Below are 23216 nucleotides of genomic sequence, written 5' to 3' on the forward strand. Positions count from 1 at the left end.
TTTGGGATGATTTTTTTATTTACAAAACAGATTCTTTTGTTTTACAAAAATTACCAAAAAAAGTGACTTTTAAAAAATAGAAGTAGCTTCTCAGGCTTTCGGGAACTATTTTTAAGTAACCAAGGAGTTAGAACCCAGGTGGATTTCTTCGTTTTTTTGTTTTTTTGATTTCTTCGTTTTAAGAGGTGTAAAGTGACATTTATCAAGGCTTCACGTCTCCCCCAAATTTTTGTATCGTGTCTGGCGGAAAGGGCTCCCGTCAGGTCAGAGTCTGCAGAAGCAAGATCTTCTCGTTGATGCAGAACCTGTGCAGCACCACCATCAAGTTCTCTCCACAGCGGGACACCTGGCGCTCCATGGCCAGGCGGAAGTCCTCCTTCACGCCCTTGGTGATGCCCCGAGTGACCGTGTGGTGCCTGAGGGCAGCAACAGGGAAACAGAGGGACACCGTGGTTAGCGCTGGTTCTACAGGGCGGGGCCTCTGGGGTAGGAGTAAAGCCTACCTCACATCTAAGTATAAGTAAGACATTTTAAAAAGAAAGAAAAGCCCTAACCAAACCGCCCCCTTTGCCCATTCCTTCTCAAAGACTTAAAACTAGAGAGACACCTTTCCCACTCAAGAAAAGAAGATTTTAAAGATCTAAATGTTCGGTAAAATGCCACCTGCTTCGCTTTTGAACTCCTGTAGTTTGGACATTATGCATCCCTACGCTGACTTGTGCACAATTCAGTTACTGTGGGCTGCAGAGGCAGCAGCAGGGAGGAGGGAAACCAAAATGAGTGCCACCAAACAGCTTAGGCACCTGGCCCCGTGGGCTGGGGCTCCGTGAAGGGCTCAGGGACTGTGCTCAGCCACCGGTCACAAGCACATCTCTGTCCCCTGCTGCCAGAACAGGACGGCTCCGCTAAGTGCTGAGCCCAGCAGGTCAGGTCTGCTGGCTCCCAAGACGAGAGAGAGTCTGGCACCCGCGGGGAGGGAGCAGCACAGTCACTGAGCAATAGTCAAAGGCCAGCAAAAGCCACCTGAAGACCGGATCCAGTCCATGTGCACAGACCTGCATGCTGGTCGGAGGGCCCGTGGGAGCACAAGCAAAGATCTCCAGCTACATTCTCCAGGGTGTGCTTCAGAGCAGCGGTCGCCAACCGGTGGTCCGCGACCACTTGTGGTCCGTGAGGTCCAAAAGGTTGGCGACCGCTGCTTTAGAGAGGGAAACCACACAGGAAATCCCAGAAAAGACACCAACGTGAAGAAGGAAAAGAAAAATCTAGCAAAACTCAATGGATTCAATGAAAAGGAAAGGAGTTTTGACACCAGTTCAGTAATTTGGTGGGTTAGACAAACAGAAACCACCTCCATTCCCCACCCCTACTGCCTCACTTCCCTCAGATAGAGTAACAGGGATTAAAATTAGATTTTTATGTGCTCGCTTCAGCAGCATATATACTAAAATTAGATATTTATGTGTTGGTCAAAACAACACCATTGAAACCACTCTAAAATGTTTGTTTTTTTAAAACTTGTACTAGCATATAAAACAAGTACAACAAAGTCATAAAGTTGCAAAGAAAGATACCCCGCCTTGTCAGGCTCGTAGTGACATTACTGAGCACGCTGCAATGCTGGGAACTACGCAGCAAAACGGCGGTGCCGCGGGGAACACACGCAGTTCTTGCGGACTTTTCTAGTGACCTCTGGCTGGTTCACTTGGCAATTAGGACAGTGTCAGGCCGAGGCCACGAGTCCCACTGGGAACAGACAGACCTTAGGCTGTCCTGAGACACTGCATTTCTGGGAGCCAGCCTGCAACCCCAAATTGGAGCCGACTCTCTGATCAACCAAAAGTTACTGGTATTTGCAGACAGTCAAGGGCATTGATGGTGCAAAGCAAACTCTCTACTAGTAAATTAATACTAGTACGAATATAATAAACTGTATCCTGCTGATCGTGGTTCAAAGGTACTGTTTCACATATATACAGAGCAGCACAACTCAGTCATGTGTCTGTCAGAGCCTCTATCCCTCTGGTAAATTTAGATGAAGGAGAGAATTAGCTCTTGTGGTTTAAGAACAGGATAAATCAGCTAATAACCGTGACATTCTAGCTACCCAATATTTTTAATTCAGAAAGACAAGGTCTGAAAAACCAGTGTCGGCGACAGGCGAGTATACTGTGCTAATGCCTGTTGAGACCGAAATCTTAACACTGGTCACTCGTATAAAAACTTAGGAGTAAACATTTACTTAAAATAAGCTTTAGCATCCTCCAATGTTTATAACGGAATGCCTTACACTTTCTCAAAAGAAGAGTTCAGTGCCTAATGTGCACTCAATCTGACACAGTTTTATATAACTTTCATGTTTTTCCAGTTCCATAATGATTTTTAAACCGAACACAAAAACACTGGCAACTTATGGCAAAAAAATAAGAAATGTTACAATATTACAACCAGATGGTTTGCCAAGGAATGCAGAACAAACTAAAAAATAAAGAAAGCATGGAAAAGAGCACTGAGGAACAAAGAGCTGAAGACCATGGGCAGTAAAACATGTTGACAAAACAGCACACTATATGAGCAGGTGTTTTTCCACTTGGTACCTGTCAGCAGTCTGTATGCTGGGCTGAAGCACAGGTAAGAATTCCTGCTGCAGTAACCCCATGGGAGGGCTAGTAGGCCTTTAAAAAACAGCAAACGGCAGCATTCAAACACCCACACCGACTCACCCTGCACTGCAAAAACAACACTCCAGAGAAAAGGCACAGGACGGGAAGCAGACTATACAGAAACCCTTTAACCGCAGGCCCCGGCCGCGGCTCTCACTGCACCCGCTGCTGGGGCGCGGCCAGAGGCATCTTGGTTCCTGGTCCCCGCGCTCAGCCCACTTGAGATTTGGCATAAAAAGCAACCACTGAGGAAGAGGACGATGAGATGCAATTGAATGGCAGTGGGGAGAGGGGTGAACATTTGAGAAGTCGTGTTTTCAAATCCAGCCTCCTTCACTCTCCACTCTTCTCATGCTCACGCCAGTCCTAGAAATAAACCTGGTGACTTTTTGTAACCATCCTTGATGGGATTGAAGCCCCAAATTGAAGAGGCCCTTCCAAGAGGACTAGAGGGGCTGGCAATGTTTTCGATAAAGGAAGGTTAGTTTGAATTTCAAAAAAGTACTGAGAAAAGGAAAAATGGGGGATGGGAGGGGAAAGAGCCTGGGACCCATGGCTTTGCAGAATTCTGTAACAACAAAGATTTAGTACATTAGCTGGGTGTTCACCTCACAGATTATTATCCATCCTATTCAAAGCATACATAGGACACCGTTTCCTACTTCATCCAGTCTAATGCAACTAAGATACTGCAAATATCAGCACAGAAATTTTTCTCTGCTTTAAAATACATCAGAGCAAAATGTCTATGTAACAAATAAAGAGCGTATCCCTCCTGTGGGGCAGGCCCCCGGTGCCCAGTGTTCATACTGTACCTGCTCGCATCCGAGATGCCACAACTAGGAAGGACTCACAATCTTACCCAAGGGGAGGGGCTGTACACTGCGCACAACATCTCTGCCACTCAGCTGCAGGGGCCACCCACAAGTCTGCAGAGAATTTGTTTGCAACCCAAAGGGAAAAGGAATATAGTTTTACTCAAGATTTCACTGTACCTCAATTGGTAAGAATGCTCTGGCTTATGCCGCTTGCTTCTCCCGCTGTAGGTTAGGCATAAGTAATTGGAAATGCAGGCTTCTAATGGACTTTGAGACTCACTTAGTGACGACTGGGCAAATTCCTACAAGGGCAGCTCACTGAATAACAATCTTATTCCTGCTTTCAAACCGGTTTCCTGCGAAGTTTAGTGGTCTAGAAATTAAAGGTTATGTTGACCACAGCAGGGGCATGGAGTTACCTCCCAAAAGCCTACAAATGCATGCTGTGTATCCTAAACAACGCTTTGCCTTATTATGTGGGTGTCCAAGCCCTCTATCTCAGGGGTTGTCTGCATGTACCCGTCACTGTTTAGCTCAGTAAAAATTGGCTAAAAAAGAAAGATTCAGTGTAAATAAACTTTGAGATTCAACTGGTGATTTTTTGGCAATCTATTCTTTCCCACTTCCACAAACAGTTAAGCAGTATCTAAACCAGGGGTGGGGAATGTCCAGCCCATATAAGGCCTGCGAAATAATTTGGTCTGGCCCTGTCAAGACATTAGGGGTGAGTTAATTGAGTGACCAAATACAGCAGGCTAATTTTTAAGTTGATAATTTTGTATGGCCTGCGAATGATGTTATAAATATCCAAATGGTCCTGGGCAGAAAAAAGGTTCCCCACCCCTGAAGCAAAGTGAGAATCTTCTGTAAGTTTACTCCTAAGTAAATGGAGTTGGTTCTACTAAGGCTGTCTATATATTATAATTTGTACGATGAGTGTTAGTGGGAATTAACGAAAAAGCTATGTTTGTATACCCAGCCTCAAACCTAGAAAAGAAATCACAAAATCACAACATAAAGGGGTTATGTAGGCTCCCACGTCAAAACGAATCTTCAGTCTCAAACACTGTTAAGAATATTTGACCCATGCAATTACTTCCCCAGTCGTGTTCAGTCTTTGGAAAGTGAATGGAGATGGGAAGATGAGCATGCCCAGTCCATCTTGCTGAAGCAACCGAATTTATAAAGTTCTCATTTTCTTTTAAAAGAGCATTTGTTCTTTTATTTTAAATGTTTAGAATATTAATAACATTTTTAAGATGAAGGACAAGAACCCCACTGAGTCTTCCCTTTCTTCAGACTGGATTTCATAAGACCCTACTATTGACAGCATGTGTCTGTTTTGCACAAATTACTGCGGTCACAGAAATCCAGAATGAACTGCTCTTACCTCCTTCTCCTAACATTTCTAAGACTTGAGAGGCAGAACAAGCTGTGGCTATTTCTCCGTCAACAACTAATACTCGCTCAGGTCACAAGTGAGGGAGAAAGGAAGACGTTTTCAGCCTTAGGAGCATTGCCTTCTCCCTCTGGGTCAGTCTCCTGCAGTGACTCTAACGCTGACTTAAGACATGCTGACTATGCAGGACGCAAAGGAGGAAGTATGAAAATCACACTAAGCGTGGCATTTACAGCACAGAGGATATATCATTCAATGAGGACTGAAGGAGAGAAGCAAGATTTATGAGCTATTTAAAAATCATAAATGGTCACCAACTTCCCCTAGGTGTGGGAGGGCATGCCTGAGACCAAGCACCACCATCATTTCTTGGGCCAGGTGTGAACCTGGAGGCCCTAGCCTGGGCTATTTTCCTTTGTGCTATATAAGCAGTGAGGATTGCTGAGGTGGGTCTCAGTTCAACAGTGAAATTCAAGTATAGTTTATAACCAAAGTCTATAGTTTCCCTGATGACTTATCCTAATCTGGTATTTCAATTAAGTGTGGCTTTTTTTCATTAAAAGCACTCTATGTTTAATCAGACATTTATTGACTTAGTCTGTAAATTTTAGAAAGGAAAAGATACCACGAATGAGACTTTTGTTTAGTGAAATAGTTTCAGAAGTGACAAAAACATCCTCATTTAAATAATGTTTGGTCAAAAATGTCGTTAAGGAAACGCCAAGCCTTTCAAAAGGCACCAGAATCAAATCTGCTCTCAAAAACAGAAACTAGGTTTGGATTCCTTTCTATTAAATTTGTAAAAGGTATAGAAATTTACAAACATTTCCTATAAGCACACAAAAGGTGAGCACTTAGCAGGGGAGAGCAAAAGACAGTCTGCTTACTTGATCAGCATTCCTTGATTGGGCAGTAATTCCAGATGGATTTTCCCACCTTCCTGAGTTCTTAGGTAGGCAAATTCCTCCAGCATGTCAATATCTGCAGGTCAGATTCAGGTTAACCACACGTGAGAACAAGGTGCCCTGGTCCCTCGGATGAGGAAACCGCCTTGTAGCAATTGAGGAACTAACACCCCATAACAGCTGGAGAGTCAGTATTGGAACCCAGGTCCCTCTGATTCCAAAGCTAATGATTCTTACACCAACCAAACTACCTCACAAGGGTAAACCTGTTTTTCACAGAGATGGCAATATAAAATTCTCTATGATCATAAGAGCAAAATCTTTTGTTTTCTCAATAAGAAATGAGAGGCACTGTATCCCAAAAAACGGTAAGAACTATTGCTCTAGGCACTTGGACAAGGCTATTAGATTTCTCGCAACTCAAAAATAATGTGTTGAGATAAGCGATAAAGTAGAAACACCAAACTGATGCATAACCTTCCATTCAAATGTGGTCTTTCCCTAACAGACAGCACGAACACAACACTTCTTATCACTGAAAGCAACTGTTGGGCTGCACATGTGGTGAGCACTCGGCAGCGGTGAGTAGAACTCCAACTGATCCCAGGGGACGGCTGATGCCCAGGAGGCTCTCTTGTGAAAGATGGAGGCCAGTGAGCTGTTATATACCCTATGGCCACACCAGCAACTCTGGGCCTGTTAGGAACCTGTAGGCTACTACTTTAGGCATCTGGGCACCTCCCCAGAAGTCTCTGGAAATAGAAAATGAACAGGGCTGTTGATGTTCCTGATTCCTTACATGACCTCCTTGAAACCTTTTATTTTTTATGACTTTCACAAGACCAATGGCAAATGTCCCACTTTGGATCCCCATTCCTTCTCTTTTCCCCTCAAAGAGTGAAAACCATTATTTCTACCCAGAATGGGCCATTTGTTTTTGGAACACGCATTCATAAAAAAAAAAAAAAAATCAGAATTTCTTATGCTTAAACAAGAAAAAGGATACTTGTAACATAATTGAAAAAATTCTCATATTGGAAATTTCCTTGTTGGCAAATCTTATTGACAGCTTTCAAGAAAAGATTCTCTCCCCGAGGCCACTCCTGTTGAAGCAATACGATCACATGCCCCAGAGCCATGTCATCCCTGCTGTCCGTGAAAGCTCTAAGCTGCAAGACAAGGGTTGATGCAAACACAGAAGGAAAAGGAAATCATGGGGCAATCCAAAATACACCAGATATCACTTCCTTAAAAAAATGCTATTATTTGAAAATGCATTGTCAAGGTCATTAGAGTAAGAAGGGAACACAGTAGAAAACAAACGTGCCTTGCAAGCAGCACACAACTGCCTACGGAGGAGAGAATCCTGACAGAGAAGCCTCAGCCCCCCACCCCCGCACTGTGCGCCGGGGGCTGGCAGGGTTTACATGGTATCTGATGGAACCTGGGCACGCACAGTGTGCCTGAAGCTTTGAATTTGGGAGTAAGGGCTAGAGAAAGCAGAGTGGTCTACATAACAGAGAGAAGAATTGGGGGATATCTTTTAAGGAGACAGTTGGGAGAGGAGGGTGGGCAAGAAACCCTCTAGGAGAGAAGGGACTGAAAACATGGACTCGGGAAGAGAGAAAGGTAGTGAGCAAAAAGGAAGTAAACAGCAGTGTGAGCTGGAGAAGCTGGCAAAGGACTTTCTGATCTAAGTGAGCAGCGAGGCCTAAAATCACACTTCCAAGTGATTCTGATGAGGAGCTAAGTTTGGAATAACTACTGTAAAGTGAGACCCAGCATTATCGCCCTCTTGCTCATAAAACCTGTCTACGTTAAGGCTCCACAGCGCTGCAGCCGAGCGCCTGGCATTCTGTCAAGTCCTTAACCTTCCCAACTCTGCGGGGCCTTTGCTGGTGTTCATCCTTATGCCTGAAACGCTTCTACCCACTGTATCTTTATGATATTACACGCACTATCCCTCTTTGAACCCAACATTTACAATCCCTTCTTCTGTAACTAATATATTCTGAATTGTATAGTGATTCATAAATATATAATGAACCCTGCTATAAGCAAGATTATTTGCATATTTGTCCCACTGTTATTTGTAAACTTCTCAAGGATGGGGATCACTTCCTACTCATCTTCGCCCAGTGCAGTGAGTATTTAATAAATGTCGGTTCACTCTTAGCCCACACACTTTCCTCACTACACCACCTGCATTTGCAAAGGACTAAACTAACATTTGTTCTCAAAGTTCTGAAGTCAAGTCATTCTGAATCATCCGAACAATATTCCAAATTAAATTTCTTTCACACAAAATGAACTTTCCCACAACTTTAAGCTTACCTTAAAACAAGCTAGCATTAAATGCAGGCAGTACGGCATGATAGCCTTGCTGGTACAAGGCAGAAGCTTCAGGTCCGAACCTAATAAAAGTCCACAATATGCTCGTTATTATATAAAAAGAACAACAACAAAAAACAGCTTTGAAAAGCATATGTTTAAGATGCTCTCGTAAAAAAAAAGGATGAACAACAGTCCATGATTTCATTAATAGTTAAACCACAATTATGTGTAGTGGAGGTGAAATTGGTTTTTGAATGGTCTCTGGATTTCATTTATTAATCTTCTTTCCTGAACTTGCTGAATCTACAGATACATTGGGGATGACTGGGACCTTAACCATACTGAGTCTTCTATCTACAAACATGATTTTTAAAAAGATGGATCTTGGAGAGGGGAAAGAAGGGAGGAAGAGAGAGGGAGAGGAAGAGGGAGAGAGAGAGACAGACAGACACAGAAACACCAACTGGTTGCCTCTTGGGTGCACCCCGAAAGGGGAATTGAACCTGCAACCTGGGTAGGTGCCCTGACCGAAACCAAACCCATCACCTTTCAGTGTACAGGATGACACTCCAATGAACTGATCCATTATCAGCCAGGGCTACGAACAAGATTTTGACATATCTTTCATTAAATTTATCCCTATGTATTCTATTTGGAGATTTCTTAGGCTTTTCTATGTAGCCAAATATGTAGCTGTATATAAAGGCAGTGTTTTTCAACCTTTATGCCTTTATCTCTTCTTCTTGCCTATTATATTGGCTAGACTATTTTGAATGAAGTGGTGGGAGCAGACATCCTTCTATTGCTGCTGATCCTGGGGAGCATTCAATATTTCATAGTTAAGTATGATGTCACGGAAGTTTCCTTCTATTTTCAGTTTGCTAAGATTTTTAAAATCAGGAATAATAAATGTAAACATAACTGAATTCTACCTATTAAGACAATCATGGTCTTCTTTGTTTCATCTGCTAATGTGGTGGATTAGTTATTGATTTTTTAATGTTAACGACTTTTGCATTCCCTGTACACTCGGTCATTTGTATTACCTTTCTTATATATTTGCTATATTTGTCTTGCTACTATTTAGTTAAGGATTCTGGCATCTAGGTTCAGGATGAGCACTGGCCTTTAATGTTTCTTGTGATGCTCATTTGGTTTTGCTATCAGAGTTATGTTGGTCTTAAAAACTGAACTGAAAAGTATGCCCTCTTCCTCTATTCCTCAAAGAGTGCAGGTTAGGATTGTTATTATTTCTTCCTAAATGCTTAGTAGAATTCACCAGTGAAGCCATCTGGAACTGAAGTTTTCTCTGTGGGAGATTTTTGATAACAAACTTAATTTCTTTGATAGATACAGGAACATCCAGATTTTCTAATTCGTTTTGTGTCCATTTGGATAAGTTGTGTTTTTCAAGGAATTTTTCCATTTCATCTAAATTGTTGAATTTATTGGCATAATGTTGTTCATAACTTACTTAATGTCCTTGATTTTAGGAGGCTCTGTAGTGACATTCCCCCTTTCATTTCTCATACTGGTAGTCAGTGTTCACTTTTTTCTGGATCAGCCTTGTTAGGGTTTATCAATTTTATTAGTTCTTTGCAGAAAACCAACTGTTAGCTTTATTAATTTTCTCTAGTTCATTGATTACTGCTCATATTGTTATTATTTCCTGTCTTCAACTTTCTTTGGGTTTAATGTGTTCAACTTTTTCTGACTTTTAAGGTAGAAATTTAGATCCGTAATAGTGAATCTTTCTTATATAATAAGCATGACAGCTAAATCTATGTAGTTTTTAAGCAACATGCACAACTTGAAGTGCAGCGCAAAAGAGCTCAAGAGGAATATGTACGATCTACACGTTTCCCTAGAATTGGTAAAGGAAGGAAAAGGAGTTCAGAAACTTTAAGAAATGAAGAGAACTCTGGAAGAAAGGCAGACTTCCAGCTACTTAGGAAATCAGAGCCAAGAAAAAGCTTGTTAAGAGATTAACTTTTTATACTTTGTCAAGCCCTGCAGAGCACACAGTACTATTTTATCAGGAATTATAAAAAAATTTCCCAGCCTTGGGTCCTAAAGCTATTTTTTACAAGATAAAAAGAAAACTTGTCACTGTACCTTTTCTAAATTTGGGCTTTACTTTGGAAGGTTCTTCCTGTGATTTGCCTCCATCTTGAATGGGGAGCACCATGTAGCACATCAAATCCAGGACTTTCTCACACGTCATCTGAGGAGACAAGGAGAAGGAGCTCATGTGAAGTTTCTGACACTGAAAGCAACCCGACACCACACTGACCATCTGCGTACAACTGGGCAACACGTGCACACACAGTCTGTGGCAATGTCTCCAGACCCTAAGTGGCCATCGCTGTTTGTCCAACATACAGGGAAAGTAACAGTACGGTGAAATCCTGTACTAGACCTCTGAGGGAACAATAACTCGTTCTCTGTTGTTAAAAAAACCCAACAAAACAAAACTTACTACTTAATCAAACTACCAATGTATTAAATAGCATAGTGGCACCCAAAAGAAGTATGTTTTTGTCTTTACAACATTTACTAACTCAACAGAGAGAAAAATTAACAAAACAGAACATATAGTATGAACTGAATTAAAACATTTATTGAGTATGGAAGCTGTGCAAACTACTGTGTTAGGTAGTGAGAGATCCAAGATAAAGAACACTGTCCCCACCCTGTGAAGGTGGGGCTCACAACCAAAGAGATACCCTGAGGTTCAGATAAGCTAATGTAAGACCTCATTCCCCACTTAGTAAAGGCCCCTTCTGTTCAGTAAATCAGGACTGATTCCACTGTGAAGGGATTTCAGGCAAGAAAAGGAAAGAAGGAAGGAAGGAAGGAAGGAAGGAAGGAAGGAAGGAAGGAAGGAAGGAAGGGAGGGAGGGAGGGAGGGAGGAAGGAAGGAAATCTTCCAAAAAAATAGAACAATAATAAAGCACCGAGGCCCAATTTGAGGGAAATTATAGTAGAGGGAAAATTAAGTACAAAAAATCACCATGATTTCCCAGCAGACTGGGTAATAAATCTAGGCAGAAAGACCAAATTTCAAAGTAAACATGCACAGAATTAAAGAGCCACTCCAGGAGGAGGAGGAAACCAGGGTAGCTGAGTGCCCCTGAGGGCCCGAGCAAGGTGTCAGTACTCACTCTGTACTCCCCTAGAGCAAAGTGGCAGGTGGCCAGCTGGATGAGCGCCCTCTGATGCTCCAAGGTTCCCTGTCCCGTGAGCTGTGGCTGAGGAAGTGATCCCTGGAGAGCTGCTAAGTGATGCAGGCTGGCTATTGCCTTTTTATATTGACCCTTAGAAAGAGAAACAGCAAGAAGGGGAAAAATACTGCCATTAAAAACAAATAAACCAACCTCCTGAGTTACCTAAGCAACTAGCAAGTAACTACAAATAAGGTACCTCTGCTTGATTACCCAAGGAGGAATAAGGAGGCTTAGCAACGGCCTTTCTGGTCTTTAAGACTAAATAAAATGACGCAAGCCCTTTGATAAAGTACATTTTGAATATACCATTCCTCCATCAACATTTTACTACTAAGACCACTTCTCTTTTATGAGGGGTGAAAGCAGCAACCTGTCCATTTCAACCAAAGAGGCTGAAAGCTCTCCATCCCATTAGTGAATGGTCTGCTCTCTCCATTCCAGGCATAAGGAGCTCAGCAACAGCAGAGCAAGGCAGAAACTCTTCACCAAAGTAGAGAGGGGGAAGAGTGAGAAGTACCCATCTTTTAGTGAAAAGTAAAAATCTCATTTTTACAAAGGACTGGACTGGACATACCAAAAGTAACACAGAAGATGCAGCCGTGCTGTTTTGGAGTTACTGTGAGATGAAAGTGAACCACAATTCCTCCGCCACTGAGACAGAACACCTGTCTTCAGAGCAGGGACTAATAGTCCACAGAGGGACATACACATCTAGCATGCTGATGGTTAGCAACAGTCATCCTGTACAGACACAGGTGCTTAAAATAGACATGACTCTACCTGATAGATGATCATATCAGTGAGGAAGATTCTTAACCAAAGCCAAGTATCCGTCTTCCATGCCAAACAAATTCGTGTAAATTCTGAGCGAGAATTCAAAGGAAATTTACCAAAAATATGTACCACTGAACAGAACTAAATAACCCAGTAAGAGAGAACAACAGCCAGAGAAACACATTACCAAAAAATAGACAGTAATTGTAGAATTTGATTTCTGATTTCTAAAACAATGGTCCAGAACTTCAATTAGACAGCAAAGTTAGAACACAATACTTAGTAATACACAAGCACATTTTATTAGGCCCCAACATTTACTGAGCACATGCGATGTGCCAAGAACTGTTCCAAATGTTTTTCACATATTACCTCATTTATCTTTTCAATTACTTTGCTCCTCCCCACCCAAAAGATCTTGTTTTATTTTTACCCCATTAAAATACTATGCAACACTAAGAGTTTTATTCCTTTTTAAGACAATTTGTAGCTAAAGGAAAAGTCACATACATGCTCACAAGTCTAGATGCAACAGGAGAAACAGAATGCTGCTGTATTTGCTTAGAAACATGCCCAAGGGCTCTGTACAGGCACGTGACAGAGCAGGACAGGCATGAATGTCCACTGGCTAAAAGGAAGTAATGAGCCTTGACTCCAAAGGATGGCAAAAACACGTTGGTTAGCAAAGTGCTGGTCATTTGTAAGAAATGCTGATATACTTAATAGTTTAATACTATTCAGATGAAACACCCTATTTTTATGTCTATACTTCAAAGAAAACAGGCTTTCTATAGCATTTGGATTTCGAGGTTTTTGGTCAGTGGAGTTAATGCAGATGGAAAACAGCATTACTTTTTGTATTCTTAGTTACATGTGGTTAAGGAAGATACAGAGCAACAGGACAGGATATAATTAAAAGCACAAAACAAACAAACCCAGGAAAAAAAGGCCAGCAATAGAAATTTTAAAAGATCCAAAACTACCCCTCTACTTCACCCCAACCCTGATTATAATATACACTCAGAGCAGAAGCTAAGAGGTGAATGGTTATTTGAATATTAATAACTGATTAGATCTTACTTAATTTAGTCATAAGTGACTTGACATATCAAGTAATTTTTTTAGCACAATGATTTTATATAAAAAAATTAAACAGCACTAATAGGACAAGCATATTCTTACCCTTGTCAAGGAATTCTAGGGAATAGAGCAACTCCCAGCTCTCCCTGGCCAACTTAAAGCTTTCTAACACTTCAATTGAGTTCGCAAGTTCTGCTTTATTGATGACAATGTGACGATTCCTTCCTTTTGCTGAACAGTCCTCGTCATCGGAACTCTGCTTGGAGAATGTGAAGAACACGATCACTCTTTGTTGTGGGGTTTCCTGTGTACTGTAGACTTTCTGGCCGTTATCCCTGCCTCTACTCACCACATACTAACAGCAACCCTTCCCCACCCAGCGATATGACCATCAAAAATGTCCTCTGCCCCGGCCAGTTTGGCTCAGTGGATAGTGAGTCAGCCCGCAGACTGAAGGGTCCCGGATTCGATTCTGGTCAAGGGTACATGCCTTGGTTGCAGGCTTGATCCCTGGCCTTGGTTGGGGCGTATGCAGGAGGCAACCAATTAATGTGTCAGACACACCGATGTTTCTGTCTCTCTCCCTCCTTTCCACTCCCTCTAAAAAGCAACGGAAAACTATCCTTGAGTGAAGATTAACAACAACAAGAGTCCTCACATATTGTCAAGTGTCCCTAGGGGTCAAAATTACTTCTAGCTGAGAACCACTGACTTATACAGTAATTACATGTTATAACTAAAACCTAAGTTTTATCAATTTAGTTCCAAAGCCATATTTTACAAAGACTAATTTCTAAAAAAAATCATAAACATATAATCTATTAATAATCACTGAAAAGGATTACCATGGGTTTTTCTCTTCCTTCTGCCAGTTTCCTCTTTTTATGTATATGTTTATTGCGATCAATTTCTATATCACCATACACATTTGACACATCCTCCAGGAGAACCAGTGGAACTTGGCTTGGGGCATTAGGACCTATGGGTGGGGTAAAACACCAACAATTAAAAATGTAGCAAGGAAAAGAACACTTAATATCAGGTGGAAGTTTACTCAACTTTCATGTAAAAATATAGGTCATTAAAAATTTGTACAGTGTGGCCCCAATTAGGAAAACAAACAAGTGTATACGTATAGAAAAAGACTGTACAGGTATACACCAATTGTTAAGAGAGGTTCTCCCATCAGTAGCAGATTACAAAAAAAAGTTCCTTTTTTGTATTTGTTCTTACGTTTTTACAAATTTTTTACCATAATCATAAATCATAGAATTACAAAAAAAAGGCTACAAAATTACACATACATGATGGTTACAAATTCCAAACAAATCTAATATATGAAAAGACTATAAGGCAATATACAAAAATGGGAGCTGTGTTATACTGGAAGAATTATAGGAGATTTCACACTCGTATTTTTCTTATTTTCCAGGATTTATATGAATATATATTTATTTTTCTCTGTACCATTCCAATTTTAGTCTATGTGCTGCCGAAGCAATATATATACACACACACACACACACACACACACACACACACATATTAAAAAGTTTTTGCCTATTGCAAAGTCTTTGTGAAATCTACTTCAATACTTTGTTACATCTGCTGCTTTTTCAAAATACAGGCATTCAATGTCTGCATTTAGTTTCATATTCCCACTACATTTTTTGATATAGAAACTTTTAATGAAGATGTACTTACATAAACCAACAATAACTAAATAAAGCACTGGTATCACCCCACAATTATCTGGATCCGAGAACAATGTTAAGGTAAGCATTTTTATCTTCACCATCCCCGCCGAGGCCAGTATTTTGGGACGCTCTAAAATTCTTAAACCAACCTTGGAAGAGAGATGGCTGTATGCTATTGACATACTGGAATGCATTCTTAAAGAAGACCAACATAGTGGAATAAACCACTTGGTTTTTATATTTTGCATGAGCTTCATTATCAAAGTTGTTCATGTATCTGCAGAGATCCTTCATTCTATGCAAAATATCACCATAGCTTCTGAAAGATGAAGAATGATAAAATTTGCTTAATTACTCTGGGCTTGTCAGCAAAAGGTCAAGAGAAATGTCCCAGGAGAGCCATTACATTTACCAAATGTAACTTTAGGCATGTAAAACTAGTCTTTATTGTCCACATATGGCTGCAAATTCTCCTGAAATAGAGCAGTGATTAGACCAGGGGTGGGCAAACTTTTTGACTCGAGGGCCACAATGGGTTCTTAAACTGGACCGGAGGGCCGGAACAAAAGCATGGATGGAGTGTTTGTGTGAACTAATATAAATTCAAAGTAAACATCATTACATAAAAGGGTACGGTCTTTTTTTTTTTTTTTTAGTTTTATTCATTTCAAACGGGCTGGATCCGGCCCGCGGGCCGTAGTTTGCCCACGGCTGGATTAGACCAATATTTTATGAAACAAAAATGCCAAGTAGCTTCTCTTTCCTCTGAACATCAAGGAGTACTCCAAACTCAACATCATCTTAAGAGTTCCTATTTCTGTTGGGAATCTTTTAATAAAATGAAAAACTACCCTCTTTTGCATAAATACTGTGTTACAGAATTTACCCAAACAGAGATGTACCAATATCCTATTTAATAATATGCTAATTAGACCAAACAGCCAAACGACCTTCCAGCCATCCTTCTGGACTAAGATGGGGCTGTGAGGGCTGGCCAAGGCAGCCGGGGCTGCGAGGGCGGAGCCCTTGCACTAATTTCGTGCATTAGGAGTCTAATATTAATATATTAGTTGCTTTAAAAAGTGTTTTTGTTTCTTAGGATCCTGAGATTATGCTATCAAAGATTTGTTAGGTAATTCTAGAAACGAACAATTTTTTTACCGTCTTCCTTTATCCATCTGCCATTCACATCTCATTCCAACAACATTCAAAATCTTAAACAACCTCTCCCAAGGGTCCACAATCTGGGATGATTTTTCAGTCAATCCTTCTATTATGTACTTCTGAGAGCTACGTTTGCTAGGTGACATTAAATCAGATGTTTCTTGCACACCTGAGATGTAAGAAAAAAATAGCCTGCATTAACATTACTACTTAACTGTTTGTATCAATGGTTCTCAACCTTCTGGCCCTTTAAATACAGTTCCTCATGTTGTGACCCAACCATAAAATTATTTTCGTTGCTACTTCATAACTGTAATGTTGCTACTGTTATGAATCGTAATGTAAATATCTGATATGCAGGATGGTCTTAGGCGACCCCTGTGAAAGGGTCATTTGACCGCCAAAGGGGTCACGACCCACAGGTTGAGAACCGCTGGTTTATATGGTACTTGATAGAGGAAAAAAAAATCTCACTCCCCATTCAAAAAGCGAGAGCACAGAATCTCAACATGTTGTGTCTTGTTCAAGGACCTACACTGGCCATTGGCAATGTAGGAAGTGACTTTGAGCTGTGGTACATGTATAAAGCTCAGTGTATAAATAGAGTTCAACAAGTTAACTGTTGCAATTCAGGGGTAAAATTGGGTCAGAAAAGTCTCATCTCTTAACTGCAGTATTTCTTTTCTAGAAACCATCTTTTAGAAACATTATTAAACTGGTAGGTATCCAGAGGGAATAATGAGAATGCTGAGGGATTTCTGACTTTGCAATTTTACTAACGTCTGTCTAAACAAGATTGTAGGACATGCCTACTTACCTTGATGCTGATTCTCTACCTGAGTAGACCTGGTGACATAATTGATATAAAATTCAGCTGCTTTGTTCAAGTACTTGTATAATAAATTGGCAGGCAACCGAACATCATGGTTGTTAATTATTAGAGGAAGGACATCACAAACTGTTGATGAGGAAAAATAAGAAAAAAATGGTTCAATTGTCTATCGTAGGGTTCTGACAAAAACAAAATTTATTTTCGAGTTCACTTAATGTAGTACCTAAAATGTACAGGGGGGACAAACCCTTATGGCACATTTATTTAAAAATTGCAGTGCAGAGGCACACCAGTGGGTGAAGTCAGCGAGAAAACACGGGCAGATTCTATATTGTGGGTAAGATGTTTGTTTATTATGACACTGCATACTTAAATATACAGTCACACATATTCTTTGGGAGATATCAAATATGACATTACAAAAACTTAGAAATTGTTTAAAATGCTTTCTGGACTGAAAAAATAAACAATTATTTAAATGCCGAAATATGAAAAGTTCCTTTGCTTTCTACCAACGGCCTGATCCCTGAAATACTTACCCCTGCATATTTTACATAGCATAAGGACTTAATATAAAATACAATTTTTCTTACCAAATAATTTTCTAAAGCAGTTAACAGGAGATTCTTGTTCTTCAATGGTTTCAGCCTCTAGCAGTGCCTCCCCAAGACCAACCTGTTTCAAAATACATTTAATCATTTAAATGTGTTACAGTTTAACATGTCAGAATTACACAAAGAAACATGTAATTTTTTGTTTTTAATCCTCATTCGAGGATATTTTTCCCCCCAATGATTTTTAGAGAGTGGAAGGGAAGGGAAGAGCCAGAGAGAGAAACATCAATGTGAGACACATCAGTTGGTTGCCTCCTGCATGTGCCCTGACTGTGGCCAGGGGCCAAGCCTGCAACTGAGGTACGCATCCTTGACAGGAATCGAACCCGAGACCCTTCAGTCCAAGACCCAACACTCTAACCACTAAGCCAAATAGGTTAGGGCAATAAGGTATTTTTTAATTTACCACATAGTTTGTATATTCAAGCTTCCCGAGAAACAAATATTTTCATATTAAAGACTAGAAAACAAAAAAACATCAGCAACACAGCTCAGAAGGGAATCCCTAATTCACCTGACCACAGATCCTTGGTTATTTTCCTCTGAAATGGTAATATTAAAACCTTAACAAAATGTGTAAGAAACGTAAAGAATGCACAGGAACTAGAGTTAGAATGATAATAGAGATGTAGAGATTTTCTAAGAAATGTGGAAAAAACTTTACTATCTACCTCAAGATGTCTCATGTAGATGAAACATCACTTTCAAGAGTTGTCTGGAGTAGCCAGTCGTACAGCCTGCACTCGGCTGGACAGACTGTAGGAGTTTTAAGCCACCTTTCCATTACTGATGCCCTAGTATAGCAGAAAGTTGGCTTATCAAATCCACCAAGATGTCAGCATTATCTTCCTTGCGACTACTTGGCATGCACAAGGTTGGGGTGGGACAATGGGAACGATTACACAGCACAGAAAGTTTAAAGTAAGAGTAATGATCAGGGACTATACTGGGTTGAATAGTGTCCCTTCCAAAATTCATGTCCACCCAGAACCTCAGAATGTGACCTTACACAGATTTTACCTTACAAAATGTGAGCTCTTTGTAGACACAATTAGGTAAGATGAGGTCATACTGGATTAGGGTGGGACCTAACTCAATGACCTTATATAAGAAGGTCATGTAAAGACACAGACACACAAGGAAGCAGGCCATGTGACAATGGAGGCAGAAACTGGAATGATGTCGCTGCAAACCGAGGAATGACAGACTGCTGGTGACCACCAAAAGCTAGGAAACGGTAGGAAGATTAAGGATTTGAATCCTGACTCTCCCACTTACGGGAAGTTACTAACATTTAAGATTCAGTCCCCTCATCTGTAAAGTGGATATTATGTACACCTCAAGGGGTCTGTGGAGAATAGAAGGAAATTCCTAACATTTCCCAAAGCCTGCCCATAGCATTCAATTATTACGGATATAAGAAAAGGGCATGAGTAGAGAGAAAACAATGCTCATAGGGCAAAAGCATGTGAAAAACATGTCTATTAAGAATATAAACTACAGCTCTCATTAACATTCAAACACATTTTTGAAAACACTGGAATAAGATTATTTTAAAAAACTTTACTCAAAGCTCAGTGGCTGTTTCCTTACACTGATAAAACAACTTCTACTGGAAATTAATAGTTTGGTAACAGTGACATCCTTCTAGCTTTACTGACAAAGATTTAAGTTCAACCTTATCTAATGTTCCTCAGAATGTCTGCTTTACAATATCCACTATAGCTCCTAAGCATACTGATGAATTTGTTGATGACTTTTATGTTCTCTTAAGGAAAAGGAAAGGACCAAATCGTACCCCATGCTGCACCACTGTTTCAGGGAAGCGTCTCAGAAGGAGCAGCAGCATTTCTGATCGTTCCAAGGTGTTGAAGCATTGTTCCGTGACCTTGAGTAACATTTCACACTGGACCCGACCAGGAAGAGTTTCAAATAAACCTGTACACAGCACATCAAGTTTTTAGAAGTTCCTTTCAGAAAGAACACTCAAGCAAAAGTGGAAGTAAGGCATTTTTATATACAGAAGAGTAAATACTATGTGAAGAATCATTGTTCTCGGGTTTCACCTACAACCTAGAAGGCTTCTGGGTCAGACAGTATTGGGCACAAGATGTTTGTTGAATGACCATAAAAACCTTTTTGGGATCCAGAAGGCAAGAATGATATATGTGAAGGGTCACAACAGTGCTTGTTGCTGGCAGAGACAGAGAACACACACTTGTTTAAGGTGAAAGGACCTACACTGTCTACTATTTTATCCAGAATTTGAAATATTTGATTGGCTATAGCAACCAACACAGAGTAAAGGTTTAAAGAAAGGTCATAAATCATTAAAGTTTCTCTCCTGTTTTGTGAAGATCTGCCTAATGTACAGATGCTTTCCGACTGCTGTAAAACCTGTTAAAAATATATTCAGTTCCCTGGACTAACTGATAAGTCCACATCCCTTAAGGAAGCTTACAGGAGTCTAAGCAAATGCTTCAGGGACCAAGCGACACCATTTGTACAGACTTCCACTGCCAAGAATAAAACATACATATGGCTACCAATATTACAGATGTCATTTTTTGGCGAAATTACTACATTTAACTTGGTATTCCAGAAACAGTAACTTATACACTGTTAAGTAATTACTCCATTCTTACTTCTTAAAAATTGGGTTTGTTTATCCTGTGAATCGTTCCTTAATGCTGATGTGATAATGCTGATTTCTCTCCATACCACCGGCTGATCTGGGAAATTCACAAACCTAGTTTTAAAATGAATGCATTAAATTAAAATGTCAGATTCTATATAATATCCAACAAAGAACATTAACATTTGAATAAAAACACATTTTTCATTATTCCAAGTGAATACGTAGATGTACTAAAACAAACCAAAATAAAGACATAAAATTTTTAAAAAAAGATATAAAAATAAAAACTAATTTTTAAAAAATGAGGGTATCAACCCTGGCCAGTGTGGCTCAGATGGTTGAACTTCCCATACCAAAAAGGTTGTGGGTTCGGTCCCTGGCCGGGGTGCATACTGGAGGCAACCAATTGATGTTTCTCTCTCATATTGATCTTTCTCTCTCTTCCTACCTCTCAAAAAAAAAAAAAAAATCAATAAAAACGTATTTTAAAAAATGAAGGTACCCACAAGAATTTTGAGATTTTTGCAAGAGAAAAGATAATATTTCATATGTGTAAAGTACTTCTAAATATCAACAAGAAAAAAAAAGGTATCCAAAGAAAAAGTGGGCAAAGGCAAATCACAGAAAAAACACAAGTAGCCAAAGAGAACATTTGAAAAGATTAGGAATATAATGGAGACAACTATTTAAAAATAGCAAAATACCATTTTCTATCACATTGGCAAACATTTAAATCTGAAAGTCTGATAATATCCACTGTTGGCAAAGGTATGGAAAAATGGACACACATACACCGTTAGTGAAAATGTAAATTGGAATGGTATTTTGGGGAGAGCACTTTGACAGTGTATCAACATTTAAAATGTGCAAACGTTCACTAGGGAAATCCACGTAGAATCTATTCTACAGAAAACATCAAAACATGGGTACAATATTGCCTATGGACACTGTAATTTCAAATTTGGAAACTACCAATAAAAGAGTGGTAATGAAATGCTATGCAGACATGAAGAAGAACGAAGTAGATCTCTACCTACGAACAGAAAAAGGGTCCTTTACTTACAGGAAAAGGGGGCGAAGAAAGCCAGCTGCAGAATAATCAGTATGATCTCGCTTTTGTAATCCACCCCCAGACGTGTTATATGCATCATGTGTATGTGTCTCTCTCTCTCTCACACACACATACACACACACAACTTAACTCTGGTGGAATTAGGAGGCGGGAGGGGGGGAGGCTTTCACTTTTTATTCTGCATGCTTCAGTATTGTTTTAACTTTTATATAGAGCAGTGGTTCTCAACCTGTGGGTCGCGATTCCTTTGGGGGTCGAACAACCCTTTCGCAGGGGTCGCCTAAGACCATCGGAAAACACATATATAATTACATATTGTTTTTGTGATTAATCACTATGCTTTATGTCCAATTTGTAACAATGAAAACACATCCTGCATATCAGATATTTCCATTACGATTCATAACAGTAGCAAAATGACAGTTATGAAGTAGCAACGAAAATAATTTTGTGGTTGGGGGTCACCACAACATGAGGAACTGTATTGAAGGGTCGTGGCATTAGGAAGGTTGAGAACCACTGATATAGAGCATCATGTATTATTTCCAAATTAAAAGAAATTCTTGGACAGCAGAGTTTTAACAAGAAACATAAGACTTCTCTGCAGAGGGCATGCCAGCAACGAACGTTAGGACTCGGGTCATAGCGAAGGTGGGATGTGGCTGAAGGGGAATCCTCCTGCCATGCCCCCTCCACGGAACAAACCGCAGGCGGCCCGCGCCCGCTCACTCACATGTCGTACAGCAGCCTCCCCGCGGTGGCGGTGCGCTCCGCGTTCCGCTCGATGGTGTACATCTCGTACTGCAACACAGACCAGACCGTCAGGCCCCCGCCCCCGCCGGGCCGCAGGGCTGGGTTCCCGGGGTCAGTGCAATAATGTCTTAAAAGTAGAAGGCGCTGAACAGACGGCTGTCATCATGGTACAGGAACGATCGGAGCCTTTCCTAGAGGCGTGGGTGTGCGGTCGGGGCCACACGGCGGTCAACACGCGCCACACCTCCCACCAGACCCGAGCTCCAGGGCGTTCGCGGGGTCTGCAGGCGCTGGCGTCGGGGGAGAAGGCTTGGGAAGGCGTGGGAGGACTGGGCGGGGAGGAGGTGGAGAGAAGGGGAAAAGGGAGGGGAGGCGGGCGGGCAGGAGCGGCCCTTCCCGGGCAGCCGGGCGCCGCAGCGGCTCACACCTCCCCGAGGCGGAGCGCGCAGGGCCCGACCTCACCTGGATGTTGAAGTCGGCGGGGTAGAGGCTGCGGGCCGTGATCAGCCACGCCTTGGCCGCCCACAGGTCCTGCTGCACCAACTCGCGGGCTCGCTGCACCAGGAACTCGCAGTCGCCCTGGGCCGACATGGCCCAGGAGGGGTCGGGCCGCCGGCCTGAAGCAGCCGAACCTTCCGGCTGCGGAGACGCGGCCAACGCCGTGGCCACCGCCGCTGCCGCCGGGAAGGTTACTGCGCATGTCCGGTCGCAGGGACGCCGGCAGTGGATCGGGAAGAGTTTTCCGGGTTTTGTGGGCAGCCTCTTCCGGTCGGCTGTCAGTGACCGCCAGGCCCCTTCCTCCTCCTCGGAGCTAGTGTTTTGTACGAGTCTTCCGGGTCACCTCCAAAATCCGGAGAAGTGGATTTTCACTCTGGCAGGCTTCACCGAGACCCTGGTCAAGCCAGAGAGCATGCGCGGGAAGCGGCGGGCGCTAGGGGGCGTTCCCCAGTGCTGGCAGCCTCGCGCGGGCAGGTTTCGGGAGCCGGCGCGCGGAGCTGGGCACCCGCAGGTGGCGGGCGGTCCCTGGGTGGCCCGCGCCTCTCGGTTCCCGGGACCAGGCTGGGAGGTTGTTTGAGAGGAAGAAGCAGAGGGCGGCCCGGGAGCGGGTGGGAAGGATCCCCGTGGTCCCGGCCGGTTGAGGGTCCGGCCTCTGGGGCACTGCCCGGGAGTAGATGTAGGAGTAAAATCTGGGCCCAGGTACGGGGCTCGGTACAGCGGGGAGTGTGACGCCTCGCGTTTGGTGTGG

At 41.8% G+C, this 23216-nt stretch overlaps 1 protein-coding gene across 7 annotated transcripts; it reads right to left on the reverse strand.

Annotated features, from left to right (window-relative positions):
* Nucleotides 1–22638, reverse strand: INTS10 (integrator complex subunit 10). Of its 7 annotated transcripts, none has more exons than XM_070408503.1 (18): nt 22433–22638; nt 21951–22018; nt 20153–20256; nt 19306–19445; nt 17487–17568; nt 16879–17019; nt 16059–16230; nt 15047–15216; nt 14046–14179; nt 13303–13459; nt 12127–12209; nt 11284–11436; nt 10235–10343; nt 8120–8199; nt 6792–6954; nt 5768–5861; nt 2598–2675; nt 164–416 (listed from the first exon to the last, which is right to left on the reverse strand). In XM_070408503.1, exons 1-18 carry the CDS (start codon nt 22559–22561, stop codon nt 260–262), a joined length of 2214 nt encoding a protein of 737 aa, XP_070264604.1. In that variant the 5' UTR covers nt 22562–22638; the 3' UTR covers nt 164–259. The 7 variants fall into 7 exon arrangements, with proteins under 7 accessions (XP_070264608.1, XP_070264604.1, XP_070264605.1 ...); XM_070408504.1 differs by having other exon boundaries at nt 13303–13456; nt 22433–22637; XM_070408508.1 differs by having other exon boundaries at nt 21951–22161; nt 22433–22462.
* Between the last annotated feature and the right edge of the window lie 578 nt (nt 22639–23216).

The sequence above is a fragment of the Myotis yumanensis genome, unplaced genomic scaffold (genome assembly GCF_028538775.1).
Source record: "Myotis yumanensis isolate MYYU_CA2020_CCGP unplaced genomic scaffold, mMyoYum1.0.hap1 SCAF_3, whole genome shotgun sequence".
NCBI classification, from domain to species: domain Eukaryota; kingdom Metazoa; phylum Chordata; class Mammalia; order Chiroptera; family Vespertilionidae; genus Myotis; species Myotis yumanensis.

Bases quoted from the DNA above. Each gene is read 5' to 3' on its own strand.
- INTS10 (XM_070408503.1), bottom strand. From the start codon at position 22,561: ATGTCGGCCCAGGGCGACTGCGAGTTCCTGGTGCAGCGAGCCCGCGAG. The intron at 15,217-16,058 runs GTAAAAAAATTG...TTCATCTTTCAG, and splicing joins CAGATGGATAAAGGAAGACG to AAGCTATGGTGATATTTTGC. The intron at 5,862-6,791 runs GTATCCTTTTTC...TCTGACCTGCAG, and splicing joins TTTTTTCAATTATGTTACAA to ATATTGACATGCTGGAGGAA.